Here is a 21,935-nt window from a genome sequence, read left to right as displayed (position 1 = left end):
ATGAAATCCATAAAATTAAACTTCATGCAGCACACCAAGTGTAAAAGTCTATCAGCTACCAGTATATACCAGTTACAATTATTGGAAGGGTTAAAATTCTCAAAATCAAATACGTAAAAGCCAGTCTATTACAATAGCCCATTTAACTGCAGGAATTTCCAACTCCTCACCCCCCAGGTTTAACAAAGATTTCTCAAAGGTAAATGTATATGTAACTATAAAGGAGCTCATGTTGTTAGAACTGCAACTTTATTATTTCCTGAAGTTTGTGTGGTTGAATTTGCAAGTGGAACATTTCAATACTGCAGGTTTTGCACAAAATTTTACGAAACAAACCTGCATTAAGTTAAAGCAGAACTGAAATCAATGCCTTTCTGGCCACTTCAGGATTAATTTCCATATATTTTCCTATGATGAAATGCTCCTTTTTATTTAGATGTTTGGCTCCTTCAACACATATCTTAGGTGGAGGAGACATTCCAGATACAAAGCTAAAATAATAGTGGAATGCAAAGTGATCAAACTATTACCCAGTTACTACATACAACATTTTTCTAGCATAATTTTGAGTAAAACTGTGCCACGCCTATCAGCAGAATGCTAATTTTTAAAAATGTTCTGATACTAGCTTGCAGTTTCCCTCTTCCTGCATTTTCAAATCATCCCAGTGTTAACACCTCTCCTAAGAAGCTGCACCCTAGTTCTTTCAGAAAAATGAATCAGACTTGTTTGACACCCTTGTGACACACAAGGCAAGACCCCCTCTTTCTGTGGCTCTTCTGCCTCTCCCAGCTCTGAAAACAGCAACAGCTGGGGATCATTAAACCGACAGAAATAGCATAGGAGACTCCATCGGGTGTGAGTGGGGGGAGGAGAGGCTCAGTATCAGATTCTAAAAAATCAAAAGGGCAACAGGAAAGGAGCAGAGAGAAAACGTGAAGCCTAAGGAGTGGGTCACACCCAACCCTCCTTTACCCAGTGCAAAGGGATGCACTGAAGCAAATGAAGGGACAAGTTGCAGCCTAACTTGCCTAGCCCCTACCTATTCTCTGATGGAAGGTTTAGTCAAACCTAAAAATGTGGGTCAATGAAGACGGACTGGTGTCAGAAGGGAGGGGAGTAGTGGCATCTCAGAGGTTAACTCTGGGTCATCCCCAGTCTGGAGGAATCACATAGAGGGTGTGAGTGAGTTCTGGGGCTATGCTGACAGTAAAAATCAACTCTAAGATAGGGCAGGGGCAAGGGGTATGAGAATACATGCCAACTCCTGAGTGGCCTCAGAGACCAAACCAGTTCCAAGGCATCCCCTCAACTGGAGAGGACCAAATGCTAGATGAAATGCAGGCTGTCTGGGTTGTTCATGCCAGAGAACAGCCATGCCTCTAATGCCAGCTTTGTAACCTGGCAAGCCTCCGAAGGTCGGTGCAGGAATGTGCCATCTGCCTGGCCCACTGCCCAAGTGTGATCAGCACATATCTGGTGCCACAGAAGAGCTTTAAACAGATCACCCCACAGGAGTGGGCTTGCACAGCCTGATCTATTCCTTAAGTCTGGTTAGTTCCAGTATCTTAGGGTACCTTCTCTATCCCCACATTTGCTAGAGTGTTATTTAATATCATCAAGACCTCTCCCAGCAACCCATTCTCTTTATAACTAATCTTAGAGAACTGCAGTTTCATTTAGCTCCCCACCTGCAAGCCTGAACAGGAAATGATTCGATTGCAGATATTATGACTGCAATTCTCTTTGGCAAGAGTGTTTGGTAACTGTGAGATTGCATGAACTTCAGCTGAATATTTTATTTGATGTATCTAATGATTTACAAGGGAAGGCTTCAGGCTGATGGTTGTTTTCAACAAAAAGCAACCACTACACCACTCTCTTTTTGAATGGCTTGCTTCTTTTCTAACCCACAAAACTGGCAGGAAAATGTGCATATTTTCCAACTACACCAGTTTGGCTAAGTAATTGTATTTGAATCTGGTTTTCTATAATGAGTTCAGAAACCTCACAATACTTAGATCATTTTGAATATTTTAAGTTAATATTAAGGAGTGTAGAAGGTATAAAAAAATAAATCCACTAAAGAGGGGACAACAAAGAGTCTAAACTCTATATAATTTACACACACACATCACATACAGTTCACTTTAAGGCTGCATAACATCAAAGAACAGGATATGTGTTAACCAAAGTATTGTGACTATTATCACTTCTCAGTGTGTGCAGTAATTCTATCAATTTATCTCTCATCAACCTTTAACAGAGTATACTCTTTACCTAAAATGTAAAAAAATTAATGTCAAAAATATTTATACTCTATCACTTACTATGTATATTCCCTGGTACAAGGCATAAGGTAGGAATTGAGAAGGAAAACAATCCATACATTTATATAATACTTTACAGAGCTACTTTCACACATGAAACCCTATTTGAACCTATGGATTAGAATGGCAGACATCACACCCACTATACAACAAAAGAAACTGGCTTGCCAAGCTTAAAACAACATAGCCAAGTTCACCATGGCAAGATCAAAGCAAGAGCTTCAGGTTCTTGACTATCACCTCAGCACTGGAACACGAGCTACCTATCAGAAAAAGGCTTCTTTCCCGAAGGAATTACTCTTTCCTGACTAATGCTGTGGTTGGTGTTTCTCCAATCTACCAAGTTTTTTCTTAGTAAGAATCTCACCAACTTCCTGCTTCAGCATCATATTCTGAATCTAATTTAAGAAAATTATGGGAAAAGGTTATTCATTATTAACACTCACAAATAAGAGATGTGAGTTCCTTATGAAGGCTAGAATTATTATGAGACTCAATATATCTGTCATTTTGGATAAACACATTTTGCTATGGGCATGATACTGCCCTCTAGTGTCAGGAAGCACAGTAACCTCAGTAGACTAACTTGGCTAATGCATATTAACCATCTACTATGTATAAACAAACACACTTTGCTAAGCACTTGGGAAGGGGTAAGAAAAAAGGTTAAGTCTACCACACACCTACAACCATAAAAACTATATAAGCTCCTCAAGAAATTTATAAATATAGCAGAGAATATCAGAAATGTAAAATAAATCACTGTAATAAGGACAGTGACATTAGTGCTTTAAGAGTTTGTAGATATAATAAATTACCAGAATACAAAAAGGATTAGGTAAGCTTCATGGGAGCAGTAGCATATAAATCACCTTTGAAAGACTTCTCGAACCAGGGATGAACTGCATGAACCAAGACCTGGAGGTAGGAAATACTATAAGGACATAATGAATATGCTCCAATTTAGCTGGAGCCTTAAGCTTGTGAAAGGGGATAGTGGAAAGTAGCTGGAAAGGCTGGCTAAATCAGACTGTGAAGGGTCTAGAATTGTACTATCCAATAATGTAGCCACTTGCCACATATGCTATTTAATCAAAGTTAAAACTTCAGTTTCTCAGTCACTCCATTCATGTTTCAAGTCTCCACAGCCACATGTGGCTACTGGTAATCGTACTGGACAGTACAGATATAGTCCTGGGCCATGCCGCACCAGAAAGCTGTATTAAACCACAAAACATCAATCTTTCATGGCTCACTCTTCGTAAAAAATGCATATCTGATCCTTGCCAAAGTCTATTATTAAGAAAAACCATAGGTCCTAATGCCATTAGAGGTAAATTTTAAAGTTTGTTTCCTATCCTTCTGGGCATTTCCAACTATCAACTAAAACAATGAGAAAAGTATCGCTCGTGGCCTCCTAATAATCCTAAACAATTATTTTTTAAAATGTGTGCCAGCCTTTAAAATCTTTTTTTTTAATTAGGAAAAAAAGACAGAACTAAGAAAACTACACAAGAATAAGATTGTTAGGGACTCATCTATAATAATAAAACACAAGACTAAGAAGACTCATTTCCACTGTCTGTGCATCTTTGAGTTTTTGAAGGAGGAACTTATCTTTATCCCTCAAAAACCTGCTTTGGCCCCAAAGAAGTAACATGAGACATCCTTTATACTTTCACTACCTAATGCATAATTTATTTCTTTTGTGCAATTTACAAACAATATGTATTTATATTTGTAGAACACATAAAGTGAGTCTTCTCAAGATCCAGTAGACATTCAGATTCTAAGTGCAGGTTATAAGCACAGAAAGAAAAACATAAAAACACAGTCAACTGCTTACAGTAGTTGTCCATAATTACCATTTTGATCCTACTTTTGAAAAGTCTGCATTTCTAATTCCTATGCACTTCTACATGGAAAACAAAGATATTCTTAATTCTCAGATTGAGACTCTAAAACACTACGACCCTCTCCTTTGGATTATAAAAAGTCAACAGCAACAAACAGCCCAAAGATACAAGTCCTAAGCCATACTACCTCTCTGGTTTTCAAACAATCTTCCCTCTCTGTTGCTGTGCTGTTTCTTAGACATCAGTGCAGAACATATCCACATATTCAAAGAAAAATCAACTGCTCTCAACCAGTTTTGTAAATTATTCTCTTTGCAAACTGAGCACTGATGATTGACCATTCATCTCTTCAGTGGATTCTTTCACTGCCAATTCCACATGCTCAAATCATCTTGTCAGAGGTTCATAAAGACCCAAAAGAGCTCAAAAATTAAAAAGAATTGTCTAAGTTTTTAGAAAAGTAGAATTTATGTAATCAACACTAATAAGTATACATATAAATTCTGGTAATGGATAATAGAGGGTATCCAAGATAGGAGAGGAAAAATGCTGATAATTCTTTTCCATTCACATTTAATAGAATTTGGATAAAGTCCCTATCCCCCCTTTTTCCATAACCTAGAACTCTTCTGAAAGAATTTTCCTCAAATTTAAAACTGAACTTTTTTGCAGAACTCAAATGTATCCATGTATTTTTTTTTGCAGTTTTGAAATACAAAAGAGGGATGTTCATAAAGGAAAATTCCTTTATGGATGTTAAATCTAATTAAGAGCTTCTAGCTATCTTTCATACCACTAAATGAAATTCTAATGTAATTCTACAATTACTAAAAAGATTGGTAAGGGCAGTCCAAACTGTTCACTCTAACCAAAACTAACATATATATAAGTAAAAAGGCTTCCAAATGTTATTTTATTTTAAATTATGTTATCACCCTGGTTGGTGTGTGGCTCAGTGGACTGAGTGCCAGCCTGAGAACGGAAAGGTCTCCAGTTCCACTCCTGGTCAGGGCACACAACTGGGTTGTGGGCCAGGTCCCCACTGGGGGCCATGTGAGAGGCAACCACACATTGATGTTTCTCTCCCTCTCTTTCTTCCTCCCCTCCCCTCACTCTAAAAAATAAATAAAATCTTGTTTAAAATTTTGTAAAAATTATGTTATCTTAGTGTTACAAGACCTTAGAGGTCATCTATTCACTTTCAGTATTTAGCACAGAAGAAACTGAAGTCATAATCAATAGTTCCCTGTTTATTTGTATAGTACTGTACCTACGGCCAAAGTATGTTTTATTGACAAAACACTGTACTGGACCCATATAAAGGGGAAGAATCCCATCCTACTAAAGGAAAGTTTTCCATTGTTCTTCCATAGTCTCAGTTTGGTATATGAGCTCTGCATGGGTAGAAAGAGAGGAGTAAGAAAGTAAAAAGTCCTGAATACTGTACAATCAGGTCATGAAATATACCCTTAAGTACCATTTCCAGTTATGTATCTGTTCAGTGCTCAAACAGCTTTAATAAAAACACTGAGACAATAAACCACCAAAAGTCAAAGCTTGGATGGCTACAGAGAAATGGGGAGTGGATAAAAGACAGGAGTAAGCTGAGGAGAAAAAAAAAAAGCATGCAAATCCCAAAGAGATAAATATGCCAACCTTCCCGCAAACTGTGATAAGGGGCCAGGCACACTGCCGAGTAGCTGTCCTTTCCCGGCTTCAGGACAATCCATGAGAGGGGCAGAATCCTGCACGTGTGATGATGATTCTTGGTCTTCTCCTCCAGTATGCTGGGGGAGATGTGAGACTCCAAAGGCCAGTGTGGCAATAAACCCGTCTTTCTTCCCTCACTCCTTAAAGAGGCCATTTAGTATTTGCTGAAGATCTAATTAGCATTGTTCTTTAGGTTAAAGTGGGTACTTCATTTCTGCAGCACTGAGGGTTGCAAGAACAGCTAAATCCCAGGTTTCCTTAGGGAGTGGGCATTAAAAGCAGTGACAGCAGAAGGTCAGAATCAGTAAGCCTCCTGGAAAACATTTCTTCCTGTCAGCACTGGGCCTCCGACACAGACACCTCCCTCCTCTACCCAAATGCCAAAAGGCAGGACTGATTTCAATGTGTAGACCTGGAAGAGAAGAGGGTTCCCTTAGAGAAAATGCTCGCAGCCACCACCAACCAACCTCATTCACCCAAAATAGTAAACAGTTGGTTTCTCTGCTCAGAACTAAAAGGCTTCTGCCAGACAAGCAGCATCACATGACCAGGTTCCCTCTTCTCTCCTTCGCCTCCTTCCCTTCTTGTGCAAAGTCTGCACCAAAGAGGAACAAAGAGTTAAAACACTGCACTATTTTATTTCATTTGGCATTTGTTTTTTAAATGTTTATAGATGAAAGATACCAAACTAAGAAGAGGAGGAGGTACAGAGAAAAACTAAGAAGAATTTACTGTGAAATAAACCATAACACTGCATTGAAAAAAGTACTATTAAACACAATAGTTAATTGGCAACTGTGCTCAATAAATGAACAAATGAATAAACAGACGCTCTTAGCAATCTGCAAATATTTTGCTGACAAAATCTCTAAAAAATGTATAGCTTGGTACATATGTGATTTTTTCATTTAGAAAGAAAAGAAAGGCTCTTAAAGATGCTGGTTAGGGTCAGAGACCGTGGATTGCAATGAGAGCATCAGCCCGCCAAAAATCAGAGATTCATGCCTTTATCTTGTGGACCTCAACTTACCTCACAATCTGACTTTACTCCTTAGATATCATAGTCCCACCACTCAAATCACTAGGTGGGCAATCAGGGCAGCTACACTAACAGAATGAATTGAAAAACGTATCCAGCTAATTAGGGAAACAAGCTGTCACCACAACATTCACCGACATTTTTAACCATGGGGGGTGGTGGTGGTGGATAATAAGGCTGGTAGCACAGCTGGAGCCAGATGTGCCACCAGATTCTTCTCGCAAGGTTCTTCAGCACTTGAAGTTGAGCAAGGCATATAGTGTAGAGGCATGGAAACAAAAACCTCTACACTGGACAATTCATTCCAGTAGAAAAATAGGTAAAGTATAAGAATCAATTTTGTTGCCACCATCTACCACAGCTCCCAACCAAAGGGCCAACCAGGGGGCTTTGAGAATAGAGCTGGTCATCTTCACCTGCCCCACACCTGCATTATAAGATGCTCAATGAATATCTGTAAAATGGATAAGAAAAAGGAAAACGAAAACATATACATCAGAAAGCATTAATTTAACCACCACCTTTCCACAACAAGACCATACTAAAATAATTATCACAGGAGGTCCTCAAAATAACATCCTTTCATCACAAAATTGACGAGATGTCACAGGAACTGAACTCTTGTTTCTATCAATTAGCCTATGTAAGACTGGTTTCATTATACACCATTTGGCGTAAGGCCACAGAACCCACCTGGCAATGTTACATGAAGACTTGTTATATGCTTGGCTAGTGTTAGAATACAAATATTATACTACTAATAAATAATCAGTGGCCAAGATGAGGAGCATGCAGAACTCTCAGACATTATTGGGGACAACACAAAATAGTAATGTTACTTTAGAAAACAGTTCAGAAGTTTCTTATAAAGTTAAACTTACACTTAACCATACAACCTAGTAAATCATATTCCTAGATATTTAAACAAAAGGAAATTAGAACACACATCCACATAAGAAGGTGTACATGAATACTCACAGCAGCTTTTTTTTAATTGCTAAAAACCAGAAGCAACCCAAATGTCCTTCAACTTGTGAACAGAACAAAAAATTGTGGTATATCCATACAATGAAATACTACTTAGTGACTAAAAAGACAAAAACAAAAACAAAAAACAATTACTGCTACAGACAACATATACAAACCCCCAAAGCTAGCGAAAGAAGACAAACACAAAAGGCTACTACTGAATAATTGCATTTACATGAAATTAAGGAAAAGGTAAAACTATAAGGGCAGAAATATGACCAGAGGTTGCCAGGAGTTGGGAATGGGGAAGGAGACTACCTACAAACAGGCATGACGGGACTTTTTTGATGGACACATTCTATATATCTTGATTGGGATGGTGGTTTAGCGTTCATCAAAACTCATTGGCCCTGACTAGGTTGGCTCAGTTCGTTGGAGCGTCATCCCACACCAAAAGGTTGCAAGTTCATACCCTGGTCAGGGCACATATGGGAGGCAACTGATAGGTTTCTTTCACATCAAAGTTTCCCCCCCTCTCTCCCTCCCTCCCCCTTCCCCTCCCTCTAAAATCAGTAAACATATCCTCAAGTTAGGATTTTAAAAAATTAAATCCACTGAACCACACCCCTAAAAAGGGTGACCACTGTTATATATAAATTGATCTCAACTTTTTAAAAAGCAGATTATGAAATATTATACACAGAGGCAGAATAGAATAGTTAAGAATACAGGCTCTAGAGCCAGATTGCTTGGGTTTAAATCTTGGCTCTGCAAATTACTGGCTGTGTGACCTTGAGATCTTTAACATTTCTCTGCCTCCATTCAGTGGGAATAATAGTATTCACCTCAAAGGGTTACTGTAATAAATGAGTTAATACACTTAAAACAGCGCCTAGTCTATAAGCATTCAGTACATGCAAGCTGTTGTCATAACACAATTATGTAACACATACATAAATATGTCTTCGTTCACAGAAGAGAGGGGAAGAACAGCCACTATCTGAGTGATGGGAATAAGATGATTTTATTTTTCTCTCTCCCTGCTGTTTACCTGTTATCTTCTACATTTTCTACACTAAATAACTCTTCCCTTTAAAATAAACAAAGAAATTTTTTTTCTCAAAAAACAATGAAAGAAAGGACACAGGGCTGGGATTCAGGAGCCCTGTTTTTTAGCTGTGCTGCTAATTATTTAGTTGTACGACCTAAGGGTGTCACCTTCATCTCTAAAAAGGAGGGGCTGGAACCGATGTGGTGTCCTCCATCTCCAAGAAGGAATGGGTTTCTAGAATTTACGGTGGGACTACACAAGCTATACCCTTTATATCGTTTCATTTCTCTTTCCATACTTACTGGGTGCAAACTATAGACAAGGCTCTGTGACACAGACAAATGAAATACCCAAGTGCCTGCCTTCACAGAGCTTATTATACAAGCTTTCAAAGAAACACAGACAGATTTACACCCAATTATTCGATTCATCAGCATGATACGTGCTCTGAAGGGAACACATAAGCAGCCTAGCTGGGTCTGGAGGAGTCAGAAAAGACGCATGCGCCAAGAACTCAATGGTTAAAAAAAAAAGTCACCAAAGAGATGAGGAAGGAAATTCCATCCAAAGGAAGACGAATATACAAAAGCAAAAGGTGTAAAAATAGCAATTTCTTAGGGGATGGACGATAGAGAGAAAGAGAAACAGAGAAAGAGTATTTGACAGCAGTGTGGGAATGAGGAGGGCCAACACCAGGAGCAGGGGAGGTCATTCAGGAAGAGAGAGATGAGCATTCAGACCACTGATAACTTCCAGAAATCATATGGGACTGTAACTGCTTCATTCTTATTCAATTATCTCTATATGCTACAAATAACCCTGATAAATATTAGTCTAAGATATACTTTGCTATTTACAAATACAGCATATACTTACAAAAACTTGATACACATAAGTATCAGTTCACTTCCATTTTCCATGGCTAGTAGTACACACTTGTTCATTCAATAAATATTTATTGAGTGTACGTTATGCACTGGACAGAAGAAAGACACAGAAAACAAATGAGCAACCAAAGCAAACAAGAGAAGGATATCACTGTTTCTTCTACTCAAGAACTATTGAGAGGTCTACCCCTCAGAAGCAGGACAGAGGCAATGTGATATAGTGGCTGAGAACTTTGTACCTGGACCAGACAGAGCTTTGTTCAAATTCTTGCTCTTACCATCTAACCACAGTCTGGCTTTATGTAAGTCATTTAACCTCCTGAACTTTCATCTCACCTGAAAATGGGGATAACATCACCGAATTTATATGGTTTTAGGGTGAATTTAATAAGACAACCAATCATCAGTATGCCAGGTATATAGAAAGTGTTCCATAAATGGTTCCTTTTATTTTATTATTGTTTAATTTTAATTTTTCGCCTTTTAGAATAGCTCATAATCTCCCACTATAAAGGCAAAAATACAGGGTAGAAAATAAGAGGAGCAAGGTATTAAAAAAATCTGTTTAAGCCCTGGCTGGTGTAGCTCAGTGGATTGAGCGCGGGCCTGCGAACCACACGACTGTGGTTCGATTTCCAGTCAGGGCACATGCCTGGGTTGCAAGCCAGTTCCCAGCAGGGGACTCATGAGAGGCAACCATATAATGGTATTTTTCTCCTCTCCTCTTCCCCTCTAAAGATAAATAAATAAAATTTTTTAAAAAATCTGTTTAACTTTACTAAATTAACATTTTAGTGAGTTCACAACTATTTTCTTGTAAAAATGGCATGTTCAGAACTAACATTCCTTTAACATTACTCAAGTTGTTAATATCTGCCTACATAATAGGACCTAGTAAATTAAATAAAAACCATCACCAAAAATAGGGAGCCAGTCATGATGTCTTCTGGGACTCATCATTCTGACTCTAACACTGAGTCATTTAAAGAGCAGAGGCAACCCGGAGTACTGACGAGTAGTGTGAACACCAGTGTGGAGCACAGCTGCCAGCGCACACTGCAGGCTGACCCCTCACTGCAAATGGAAACAGAAAAACCAAGATGGAAAGCGAGTTTCCTAACTGCCTTTGAGTAATCACAACATCCAAGAGAAGAAAGGCACAGCAATTAATGTTTCTCAAGGAAGCAAACAAACAAAAGCAAAACCCTGCTACCTCCCTATAATCACATACTCAAAATGTTTCAACCATCTTTTAAAATGTTTATTTCTAACACATGACTCTGAAAATAGCAGTTATTTAAAGATTTTGAAGGCAGAACATACATACAACAACACAAAAAGAAAATGTCTTCTCTGTGAAGAGATCTTAAGAGACAAAATAATTTTATTTAAACTTTCCCCCATAAACCTGCCTTTGCAATGAAACCCGGCAGTGACACTCCAGATCAAATAGAATTTAAGAAGCAGAGGAGAACCTGCACAGGATTTTCAAGCACAGTCTACAATTTTTTAATACCAAAATAAAAATCTCCATCTGTAAACAAAAAGAATAGCATACTTTTACATCTCTTCCTCTTATTAGTGGTTTACAATCTCCTTTATAAAGACAGTCCTCTGTATCATACTTCCAGGTAACCTCGGGACCTTTTTGCCTACCTAATACTAAAGAGGACACCTTTTTGCGGTGTTCCTTTACTTTCCCTGTCATCCATGCACAGCACGGCAGCAGCCTGTGAGCCTTCTGAACAACCTGAGCATCCCTGCTATGCTCCCTTCTCTCAAAGCTCTCTGGCTGTATTGTACTTTAGGCACGAAAAGCCTAAAGAAACCACAAAGACAGGTTGTTCCCTTTAGGTACAAGACAGCTGAGCTAATGAGGCTAGAAATCTGTTCACGTGTGCTTCCCCATAACTGTTCATGATAGTCCTTTAACATATTACCATTTGCTCTTTTTCTGTTGTCCAGCTGTCACCAGTCAAGATCCACCACACATTATGAACTGGCAACAAACTCAGAAGTGCACAGTTTGAAGAAAATAACCATTAGATGATCTTAAACTACATTTCTGCTGGCTCTTTCAAATTACTTCATTGTTTTTGATTATTCGCATCTTTCAAGGGTTGAAAGCTGCTAGAACTCCCCAGGACAAGGCCAACTCCCTTCACTCACCTCTTCTAAACAAGAGTACAGCATGTCAATTCTTCTGCAGATCCAGGCATTTTACCTAGAAATCAGAATGCCCAGAAGCCATTCACTTGGTAGGGTTACATGTTTTGCTTCACAGACACCAATCCTCTAGTATACATAGATACACACAAGCTCTAATCTGGGGACAGTAAAATAGGAGCCGCATTTCACTACATAGTGTCTGTAATTGGGGGACCTGAAATACAGCCCATTTATTGAGCTCTCTAAATGGTACAACACTCGAGACAGGCAATTCCAATTTGGAATGCTTCATAAGTTTAAAAAGAGTGGTGTCCTTCATCATACACCATACCTTGAGACTCTGACACTATTCAACAAAAAAAATATTTCTTATCAAGACTGTACTGCAAAGATGGTATTAACATTTCCCAGGATACTTTGTAAAAATAAACTATCTAAGGTTGCACAGGTCCTCTGAAAAGATTCAGTTAAATTTACATGAAAATAACTAATTTCATAGCTTTAAATCTAAATGGTGAAGTTAAGAAAGTTCAAAACTGGATTGGGAGTAATGAGTCTTCTCTGTAAAAGTCTGTTATTTTAAGGAAATAAATATATTGTTTTATAATTGCAAATTAATTTTAAGAAATAAAAATTGACCACCCCTTGCTTTTTTATTTGATTGGTTTCTTGTGCAGGTGGTAGGATTCCTGTATAACTTAGTGTTGTGTCTTATAAGGTTTTTGACTGTCTGACCTATTTGTGTATTTTGCATTGAGAGTATTTAAATGTGAATGGTGGACATTTAATTAATGGTTTTATGTGTGTATGTACAGATTCTTTATATATAATATATATAGATTATATACAGAATATAGTACATACAGAATATAGAATACATATTATAGAATATATATACATATATATTCTTTATCTCTAAATATTCATCTTGGCCCTGGCTGGTGTGGCTCAGTGGATTGAGGGCCAGTTGAGAACCAAAGGGCTGCCAGTTTGATTTCCAGTGAGGGCACATGCCTGGGTTGTGGGCCAGGTTGCTGATAGAGGGAACGTGAGAGGTGACCATACATTGATGTTTCTTTCCCTCTCTTTCTCCCTCCCTTCTCCTCTCTCTAAAATAAATACATTAATTAATTAGTTATTTAATTAAAATTTTTAAAAGCCTTAAAAAATACTTATCTTAAAAAACTATGATCAAAATGTTCCTTCAATGTTCATCAGATGTTTTCTACGATAAATTAAAAATTAAGAATTACTTAATAAGCACTGGTATGGCTCAGCTGGTTGCAGCATCATCCCATAAACCAAAAGGTCATGGGTTCAATTCCTGCTGAGGGCACATGCCTAGGTTTCGGGTTCCATCCCCGATTGGGGTATGTACAAGAGGCAACCAATCAATGTTTTCCTCTTGCCTCCTCTCTCTAAAATCATGTCCTTGAGTGAAGATTTTTTAAAAATTACCTAATAAGCCAACAGTAGATTTTAGGGCAATTTATGCTATGCAGTCAACTAAAAAAAATCATGTACATTCTAGCTGTAAGCAAAAGTGCTTGGGCCAGATGCAGGCAGTAGGATTATGTTTCTATTTTTCCATTCGATTAGTCTCACATATTTAAAATCCAGGTTTCTGGCTTCCTTTAAAAATAGATCTATCAGAGTTGGCCCTCTCCCCACCAGGGGAGAATAAGCCTTTTCCATAAAAGTTTGCTATTTTAAGAAAATAACATGAATGGTGAGGAACAATTAAAATTACCCCTAACCCTTATATTTTTATGAAAAGCAACAGAGAGCCATAATCTTTTTCTGAATCCAGATCTTATATTTAAAAATCATCCCTACAAATTTAAGCAATCAAAATGATAAGGGGAAGTATAGCAAAGAAATCACTTAAGTGAGAGACTAGATAAGAGTGTGATAAAAAATCCTCAATTTATAAATTCAAATTAGGGTGTGTTACCAGGGACACTCCACTCTTTAAAATAATGAAACATTCCAAGTTGAAGTTGACTCTCTGAGTATGCCATCAGGAAATTCAAATCTGCCACCTGGTCATGTCTATCATCTTAACACCCTGGCTCAAAATTTACCTATTCCAAGAAACCTTTCCTAATTAACCTCAAAAATCTCTGGTTGCTCTTCCTGCAGTACCTTCAGCATAAATTTTCCTCTTATTTTTTTAGCAAACAATTACTTCTATCCAACTGAATACTAACTCTTCTTTTTTGACATGTAATATATTTTTTGTAGCTATGAGTCTGTTCCTGTTTTATTTTTTCTTCAGATTCTGCATATAAGTGAAATTATATGGTCTTTGTCTTTCTCTAATTTATTTCACTTAGTATAATAATGTCTAGGTACATCCACACTTTCACAAATGATAAAATTTAATTATTTTTATGGCCAAGTAATATTCCTGTGTGTGTGTGTGTGTGTGTGTGTGTGTGTGTGTGTGTGTGTGTGTATCACAACTTTTTAATACACTCATCTGTTATGGGCACTTGGGTTGCTTCCATGCCTTGGCTATTACAGATAATGCTGCAATGAACATAACAGTGCATATATCTTTTTGAATTAGTGTTTTGAGTTTCTTTGAATATATACCCAGAAGTGGAATTGCTTGGTCATAAGGCAGTTCCATTTTTAATTTTTTTAGGAACTTCCATACTGTTTTCCATAGTGGCTGTAACAATCTGCATTCCTACCAACAGTACATGAGGGTTCCCTTTTCTCCACATCCTCGCCAACATTTGTAGTTCATTTACTGATAATAGTCCTTCTGACAAGTGTGATATCTCCATGTAGCTTTTGAAAAAAGATTTTATTTATTTATTTTTAGAGAGAGGGGAAGGGAGAGAGAAAGAAAGGAACAAAAACATCAGTGTGTGGTTGCCTCTTGAGCGCTCCCTACTGGGAACCTGACCCACAACCAGGCATGTGCCCTGACTGGGAATTGAACCAACAACCCCTTGCTCCACAAGCCAAAACTCAATCCACTGAGCCACACCAGCCAGGGTTCAATGTAGATTTAATTTGCACTTTTATAATGATTAGTGACACCAAGTATCTTTCCATATGTCTATCAGTCGCCTCTATGTCCTCTTTAGAGAAAAGTCTATTTGGATCCTCTGCACATTTTTTAATTGGATTGTTTATTTTTCTGATGCTGAGTTGTATGAGTTCTTTACGAATTTTGAATATTAACCCTTTATCGGATGTGACACTAGTGAATACCTTCTCCCATTCAGTAGGCTGTCTTTTCTTTTTATTGATGGTTCCCTTTGCTGTGCAAAAACTTTTTAGATTAATATAGTCCCATTTGTTTGTTTTTTCCTTTTGTTTCCCTTGTCTGAGGAGATATATCAGAAAAATAATATTGTTAAGAGATATCAGATTTCACTGCCTATGTGCTCTTCTAATAGCTTTATGGTTTTGATCCTTACATTTAAGTCTTTAATTAATTTTGAGTTTATTCTTGTATATGGTGTAAGAAGGTGGTCTAGTTTCATCTTTTTGTATCTGTCCAATTTTCCCAACACCACTTACTGAATAGACTGCTTTTACCCCACTCTATGTTCTTGCCTCCTTTTTTATTAATTGGCCAGATAGGTGTGGGTTTATTGCTGGGCTCTCTATTTGTTTCATTGATGTATATATCTGTTTTTATGCCAGTACCATGCTGCTTTTTATTACTATAGCCTTGCAGTTTACTTTGATAGAAGGTAGTGTTACACCTCCAACTTTGTTCTTCTTTCTCAAGATTGCTGTGGCTATTTGGGATTTTCTGTGGTTCCATATAAATTTTTGAATTATTTGTTCTAGTTCTGTGAAAAACGCCATCTGTCTAGAGTGAGTTTGGACTCTGGTGGGAAAATTTTCAGGGTGCCCCACCTCCTGAGAGGCATCCTAAGCAGGCTGGAGTCATGCACAACTTCACTGGGCTCCTTCTTTTGCATTACCTCCCTCCTTCTAGTGGTGTGATTTGAAAAATGAGTAAAATATGGAGGAGCATGTTAGAAGGTCCTAAGCATGAAGGAGAAAGATAAAGCAGGTAAGTGGGACAGGAAGAGGTTTGCAATTTTAAATGGGATACCAGGAGAGGCCCCATTGAGAAGATAAGACTGAAGCAAAGACCCACAGGAGCTGAGGAATCAGCTGTGCAACTGTCGAGGGAAGAGCATTCATCCACTGGAGCAGAGCAAACAGGAATGCCTGGCATGGTCAAGTGCACCCAGGAGACCAGGACGGTCAGCCTGATGGGCTGCGGCAGAGGTGAGCACTGCGCCCTTAGCCATTAGAAAGGCCTTGGTATTTGCTCTGGTTGTATTGCAAGTAGGTTTGGTTGTTTGGTTTTTAAGATTTTATTCACTCACTCATTCATTCATTCATTCATTCATTCATTCATTCATTTATTTAGAGAGGGGAAGGGAGGGAGAAGGACTTACATCCCCCCAACTGGGGACTCACATACCCCCAAACTAGGGACTTGGCCCACAGCCTAAACATGTGCCCTGAACAGGAACCAAACTTGGAAACTTTCAGTTTGTAAGACAGCACTCAATCCACTGAGCCACACCAGTCAGGGAACAAAACAGGTTTTTTTTTTCCAAAATAGGTTTTGAACACAGATTTGACAAATCTGGGGTACCAGATGGGTGGGGTACCTTCATCCCTCCCACCTATCGCTGTCCCAGATACAAAACCTTTACTTCTGCTCTGTCAGATAATGTAACCAAATCCCATTAGGTACTGCTGAGTGAGAAAAGCATAAACTGAAAAAGTGCATATAATATAATTCCATATAAAAACAAGTCAATGGCAAAAAGAAAAAATTTGTATGCATTTGTGTGCACATGGATCTGTACAGGATTATGTGAGTTCAGGGGAAAATACAGAAGGATATACACTAGTTTTACATGGTTTGTGGGTAAAGACACACCAGTGTCAGAGTATATGGGAAAAGAAGAGGAGGGAATGCTAAGAAAAACTCTGCACTTAAAAAAATAAGAATGCAGATTTCAGATTTATTCATCTATATAAAATTATGTGTTATATATGAAAACTTAAGTAAATTTTTAAATAATAATTCCCCACACCAAGAGTAATGAATCATGACTTTAAATGATTTATTCAATTATCTCATTCTGATTGCCGCATTTATCAGGTGATGTTTTTCTATACTGTGTCTCTGAAACTAATGACCCCCCATTTATCACCACCTTCACAACTTAAGCAGAGTTAAGACTCACAGCAAGTAAGCACTATAAGCAAACACTAGCTACCAGCAAGCATAAGAGATAGTCAATAAAAATGTACTCTACAAAATACAAGCCTGAAAAACCGTTGAATACACTATTATTTCAATTCTTCAATGGCCAAATATAATAAATATTGATCAAGCTTATTACAGTTGGTGAGTTCTGACTAGGATAGACAATGTAGCCATCAGCACCTTGTTGCAAATTACTGTGCAAGTAGAGAAGCATACTCTAATCTTAGAAACCAAATTATTACATTACAAAAATAAGTGTTCTCAAATCCCCATTACTGTAGAAAGAATCTATTATTAATGTTTCTCCATCCTAAAAAAAACTCCAGCTGAGATACATCTTTGTATCTAATGTTAGTTTATGTACTGCCAAAGCGAGCTCACGTCTTTGCATCTAAAGGTAGCCCCAGAGGTTCCTGAATGGACAGGAAGTCATCCCATCCATGCACAGAACACAGCAGTTTGTGTAAATAAATCTTACTGGGAACAAACAAACCCATTTTTTCCACACTCCATCATCATCTGTGCTTTATTTTTAAGTTTTGTGTTTTTGTTATTTACTTAAACGGGAAACTCAATTGTCCTCAATTTCTATTAGGAAAGACACTTATTTTCCCCCAGAAGCCACCATGCTAATCTTAATAGTAGCACATACGTGCCAGGTATGCACTGTGTTCTATGTGCTCTATACAAACCAACTTTTTAAATTTATTTATTTATTTATTTATTTATTTAAAGAGAGGGAAAAGGAGGGAGAACAAGAGGGTGAGAAACATCAGTGTGTGGTTGCCTCTCACATGGCTCGCACTGGGGACCTGGCCTGCAAGCCAGGCATGTGTGCTGACTGGGAATCAAACCAGCAACCCTTTGATTCACAGCCAGAGCTCAATCCACTGAGCTACACCAGCCAGGGCCATACCAACTTTTTAAATCCTCACAAAACACAGTGGTTCTCATTCCAAGGTGATTTTGTCCCTCCACCCTCGAGGACATATGGCACTACCCAGAGACATTTTTGCTTGTTACAATTGAAGGGTTGCTATTGGCATCTATGTAGGCAGCAGCCAGGTATACTGCTAAACACCCTAAAATGCACTAGACAGTCCCCTCACAGAATTATCCAGCCCCAAACATTAATGGTGCTGGGCTGAAAAACCCTGCAATGTTTCTACAAGGCAGGCACTACTGTTCCCTAAAGGAAGAAACTGAGGCCTGGAAAAGATAAGCAATTGGCTTAAAGTCACATCACTAGCAAATGGCAAAGCCAGGATTTGAACCTAACAGTCTAGCTTCAGAATCCATACTCTTGTAAGATCTTTCACAAGAAAGACCTTATTTGAGAAGCTTACCCATAACTTTCTCTCCCTCTTCTTATATTCCAGACTTGTTTGGGAGAATAATTTATTTGTTCATTCATTCAAAATTCCATCTATTCATCTGCCATTTACCTATTTGACAAGTATTCAAGTATGTGCCTGATACCATTCAAGGCAATCCTATGTGACCAGATAAGACCTCTGTCCTTGTGATAAGTTCCCTACTCACACCCCCCTGCCATCCTTACTAATCCTTTAACCTGTTAAACACGATGACACCACAGCCTGGAAAGTTTTCCCCCCAGAAAAACATGAGCATGGCTCACTTCATTTCATTCAGGTCTCTGCTTAAATGTCACTTTCTTGGAAAGGCCTCCTCTGACCACAATTTCTAAATTAGCTACAGACTCTTACCATCTATCTTGTTTCCCTGCTTTATGTTTCTTAATAGCATTTCTCATTCCTAATACTATGTTATGCTTATTGTTACTGACCTCACTCTCAGCAATAGAACATAAGCTCCACGAGAGCTTTATCTTCAGAATTGAGAGTTTACCTGTCACATAATAAGCATTCAATTAATATTTGTTGAATGACTAGATTAGCAAACATCTTTTCAATATAAGTATCTTTTCATGAATACCACTGCTCAACTGGACTTCTACAATTACCTCTTATTTGGTCTCCCTGCAACCTTTCTTAGCCCCCTTCAATTTACCTTCTACATTAAAATCAGAATAATCTTTCTAAATTACAAATCTAATGCCATCCCGCTACTCAAAACCCTTCAATGACTTTCCATTGCTCTTAGGATAAGAGCATTAATACAGTTTTTCAGGGTCTCCTTGAATATCTACGTTATTTTCTTACCATTCATCTTCTCACATTTAATAGCTATTGTCATAGCATGTATACATAGTTAACATGTATTGAGTAACTGACTGTGTGCCAGGCATTAATCTAAGGGCATTGTATGTCCTAAATCACTTAGTCCTAATGTGTGAGGTAGGAATTATTGTTGTATCTATTTTCAGATGGGAAAACGGAGGCACAAAGAAGTAACTGTCCAAGGGCAACTAGGAAGCGGCAAGGCCAGATGCAGCCCAGGCAGTCGGGCTCCAGAGCCCTCCCTCATAGGCGGTGTACCCCACCATCTCTCCGGACCAACGGTTACAGAAGTCCATTTCTTCCTCAACAGTGCCACTTTACTTCACATCTCCAGGTCTTCACATTGTTCTCACAGCTAAAACATACTTCAGGTCGTAGCTTAAATGTTCCTTCCTCTGCAGGGCCTTCCTCTACTGTTCCCTAGAATTGTTTGGATCCCCCTTCCTTCTTCTCCCATGGCATCCTAAATTTCCCGTTATAACCCCATTCTATTTTATTATAATTATTTGTCTTCCTTCACCAATGAATTTCAGGCTGTGTGAGCACAGGGAATATGGCTTATCTCATTCACCACTGTACCCCCAGCACCTGGCACAGAGCCTGGGATATATGAGGGGCTGAGTGGACAATTTCTATGGCACCAGCACCACGAAGCCTTTTCTAACCCCCTCTAAAAGAAGCAATTCATTGTTTCCCTAAGAACCCTGCTCATATGGCAGACATTTTATGCTTTATATTTTATTATATATCTATGGGAAATAATGGAGTGTGCATTATTTTCCTTAATGCTTATAAAAATCAGTTATATAATCATATTTACGGGACCTTTAGAGTGTCCTTCACAAATTCAGCACTTAAAAAGTAATCACTGTACACAAGGGATCTCTCTGTATTATTATTATTATTATTATTATTATTATTATTATTATTATTTTATCCTCACCTGAGGACATGCTTATTGATTTTTAGAGAGCGGGGAAGAAAGGGAGAGAGGGGGAGAAACACCAATTGGTTACTTTTCATACATGCCCCCACTGGGGACTGAAACTGCACCCTAGGCACGTGCCCTGACTGGGAATTGAACCCATGGCTTTCCAGTTTGTGGGACGACACCCAACCAACTAAGCCATACTGGCCAGGGCTCTCTGTATTATTTCTTACAGCTGCCTATAAATCTACAATTAACTCAATAAAATTTCTATTTAAGAAATAATTACTGAAAGAGATAAAAACCTCAGCAAAGGGCCCAGCGTGCTTGTGTGCTCTCTCTCTGGGGAGCAACAGGCACCATTCCCTTTCCTTCTGCCCTCCCTCCAGTCCCCCGCAGCCCCTCTTCCCAGGCATGTGTCTCCTAAATTCTAAGGCAATAGGTAGCTGGCAGTTTGTGTCAGGCTTATCGCCCAAACCCGTCCCTATGGCCCTTTTTTCTAACTTCCCAGTGAGCTAAGGCAACCCAGCACAGGCTCTCCATTGCTTTTGCTATCTTTTTCTTGCTACTCTCAGCAGGTCTGTTCTTTCCCTTGAGGAAGGAAGGAAAGAAGAAAGGGAGGCAGGGAGGGAAAGAGGGAAGGAGGGAATAATTACTGAAATAAATAGATTGATAAATAATTACTCATAGTTTAAAATGATTCCCCACTATCTGGTGAAGACCAAACTCTCCAATTTAACATTCAGGGCCCTCAATAATCTAGCTCCTTATTACCTTCTTCAACCCAAACTTCTTTTCCAACTCTAATACCTCCAATTTTTTAAAATATATTTTATTGATCATGCCATTATAGTTGTCCCATTTCCCCCTCTTCATTCCCCTCTACCCGCACACCCCCTCCCCCACCATCCCCCCTTTAGTTTATATCCATGTGTCACAAGTTCTTTAGATTCTGTATTTCCCATACTTTACTTGCCCTTCCCCCTGTCTATTTTCTACCTACCATTTATGCTACTTATTCTCTGTACCTTCTCCCTCCTTCTCCTTCTCCCACTCCCCTGTTGCTAACTCTCCATGAGATCTTCATTTCTGTTTCTGCTCCTGATCTAGCTGTCCTCTTAGTTTGTTTTTGTTTTAGGTGTGGTTGTTAATAACTGTGAGTTTGCTGTCCTTTCACTGTTCATCTTTTTTATCTTCTTTTTCTTAGATAAGTCCCTTTAACATTTCATATAATAAGGGCTTGGTGATGATGAACTCCTTGAATTTGATCTTATCTGAGAAGCACTTTATCTGCCCTTCCATTCTAAATGAAAGCTTTGCTGGATAGAGCAATCTTTGATGTAGGTCTTTGGATTTCATGACTTGGAATACTTCTTTCTAGCCCCTTCTTGCCTGTCAGGTCTCTTTTGAGAAATCAGCTGACAGTCTGATGGGAACTCCTTTGTAGGTGACTGTCCCCTTAGCTCTTGCTGCTTCTAGGATTCTCTCCTTCATTTTAATCTTGGCTAATGTAATTATCAAGGAGAAAA

General features: G+C 38.5%; 1 protein-coding gene across 7 annotated transcripts in view; it reads right to left on the bottom strand.

The window, feature by feature from the left end:
- The window catches only part of MRTFA (myocardin related transcription factor A), a 145,079-nt gene that overhangs the window by 56,272 nt on the left and 66,872 nt on the right, over positions 1-21,935 (bottom strand). Inside the window, exon 1 of one of the 7 annotated variants that reach the window (XM_053662014.1) lies at positions 10,760-10,899. The exons of 3 other annotated variants lie outside the window; for them this stretch is intronic. In XM_053662014.1, the coding sequence (XP_053517989.1) occupies positions 10,760-10,802 (43 nt within the window). In that variant the 5' untranslated portion in view covers positions 10,803-10,899. Of the gene's footprint in view, positions 1-5,842; positions 6,376-10,759; positions 10,900-21,935 lie in introns of those variants that run through there. 3 more of the 7 variants (XM_053662012.1, XM_053662013.1, XM_037160651.2) reach the window with 3 other exon arrangements.

This window comes from Artibeus jamaicensis, unplaced genomic scaffold (assembly GCF_021234435.1).
Source record: "Artibeus jamaicensis isolate MK-2021 breed Jamaican fruit bat unplaced genomic scaffold, CSHL_Jam_final contig_233, whole genome shotgun sequence".
In the NCBI taxonomy this organism is placed as follows: domain Eukaryota; kingdom Metazoa; phylum Chordata; class Mammalia; order Chiroptera; family Phyllostomidae; genus Artibeus; species Artibeus jamaicensis.
This window is presented reverse-complemented; position numbering and strand designations above follow the sequence as displayed.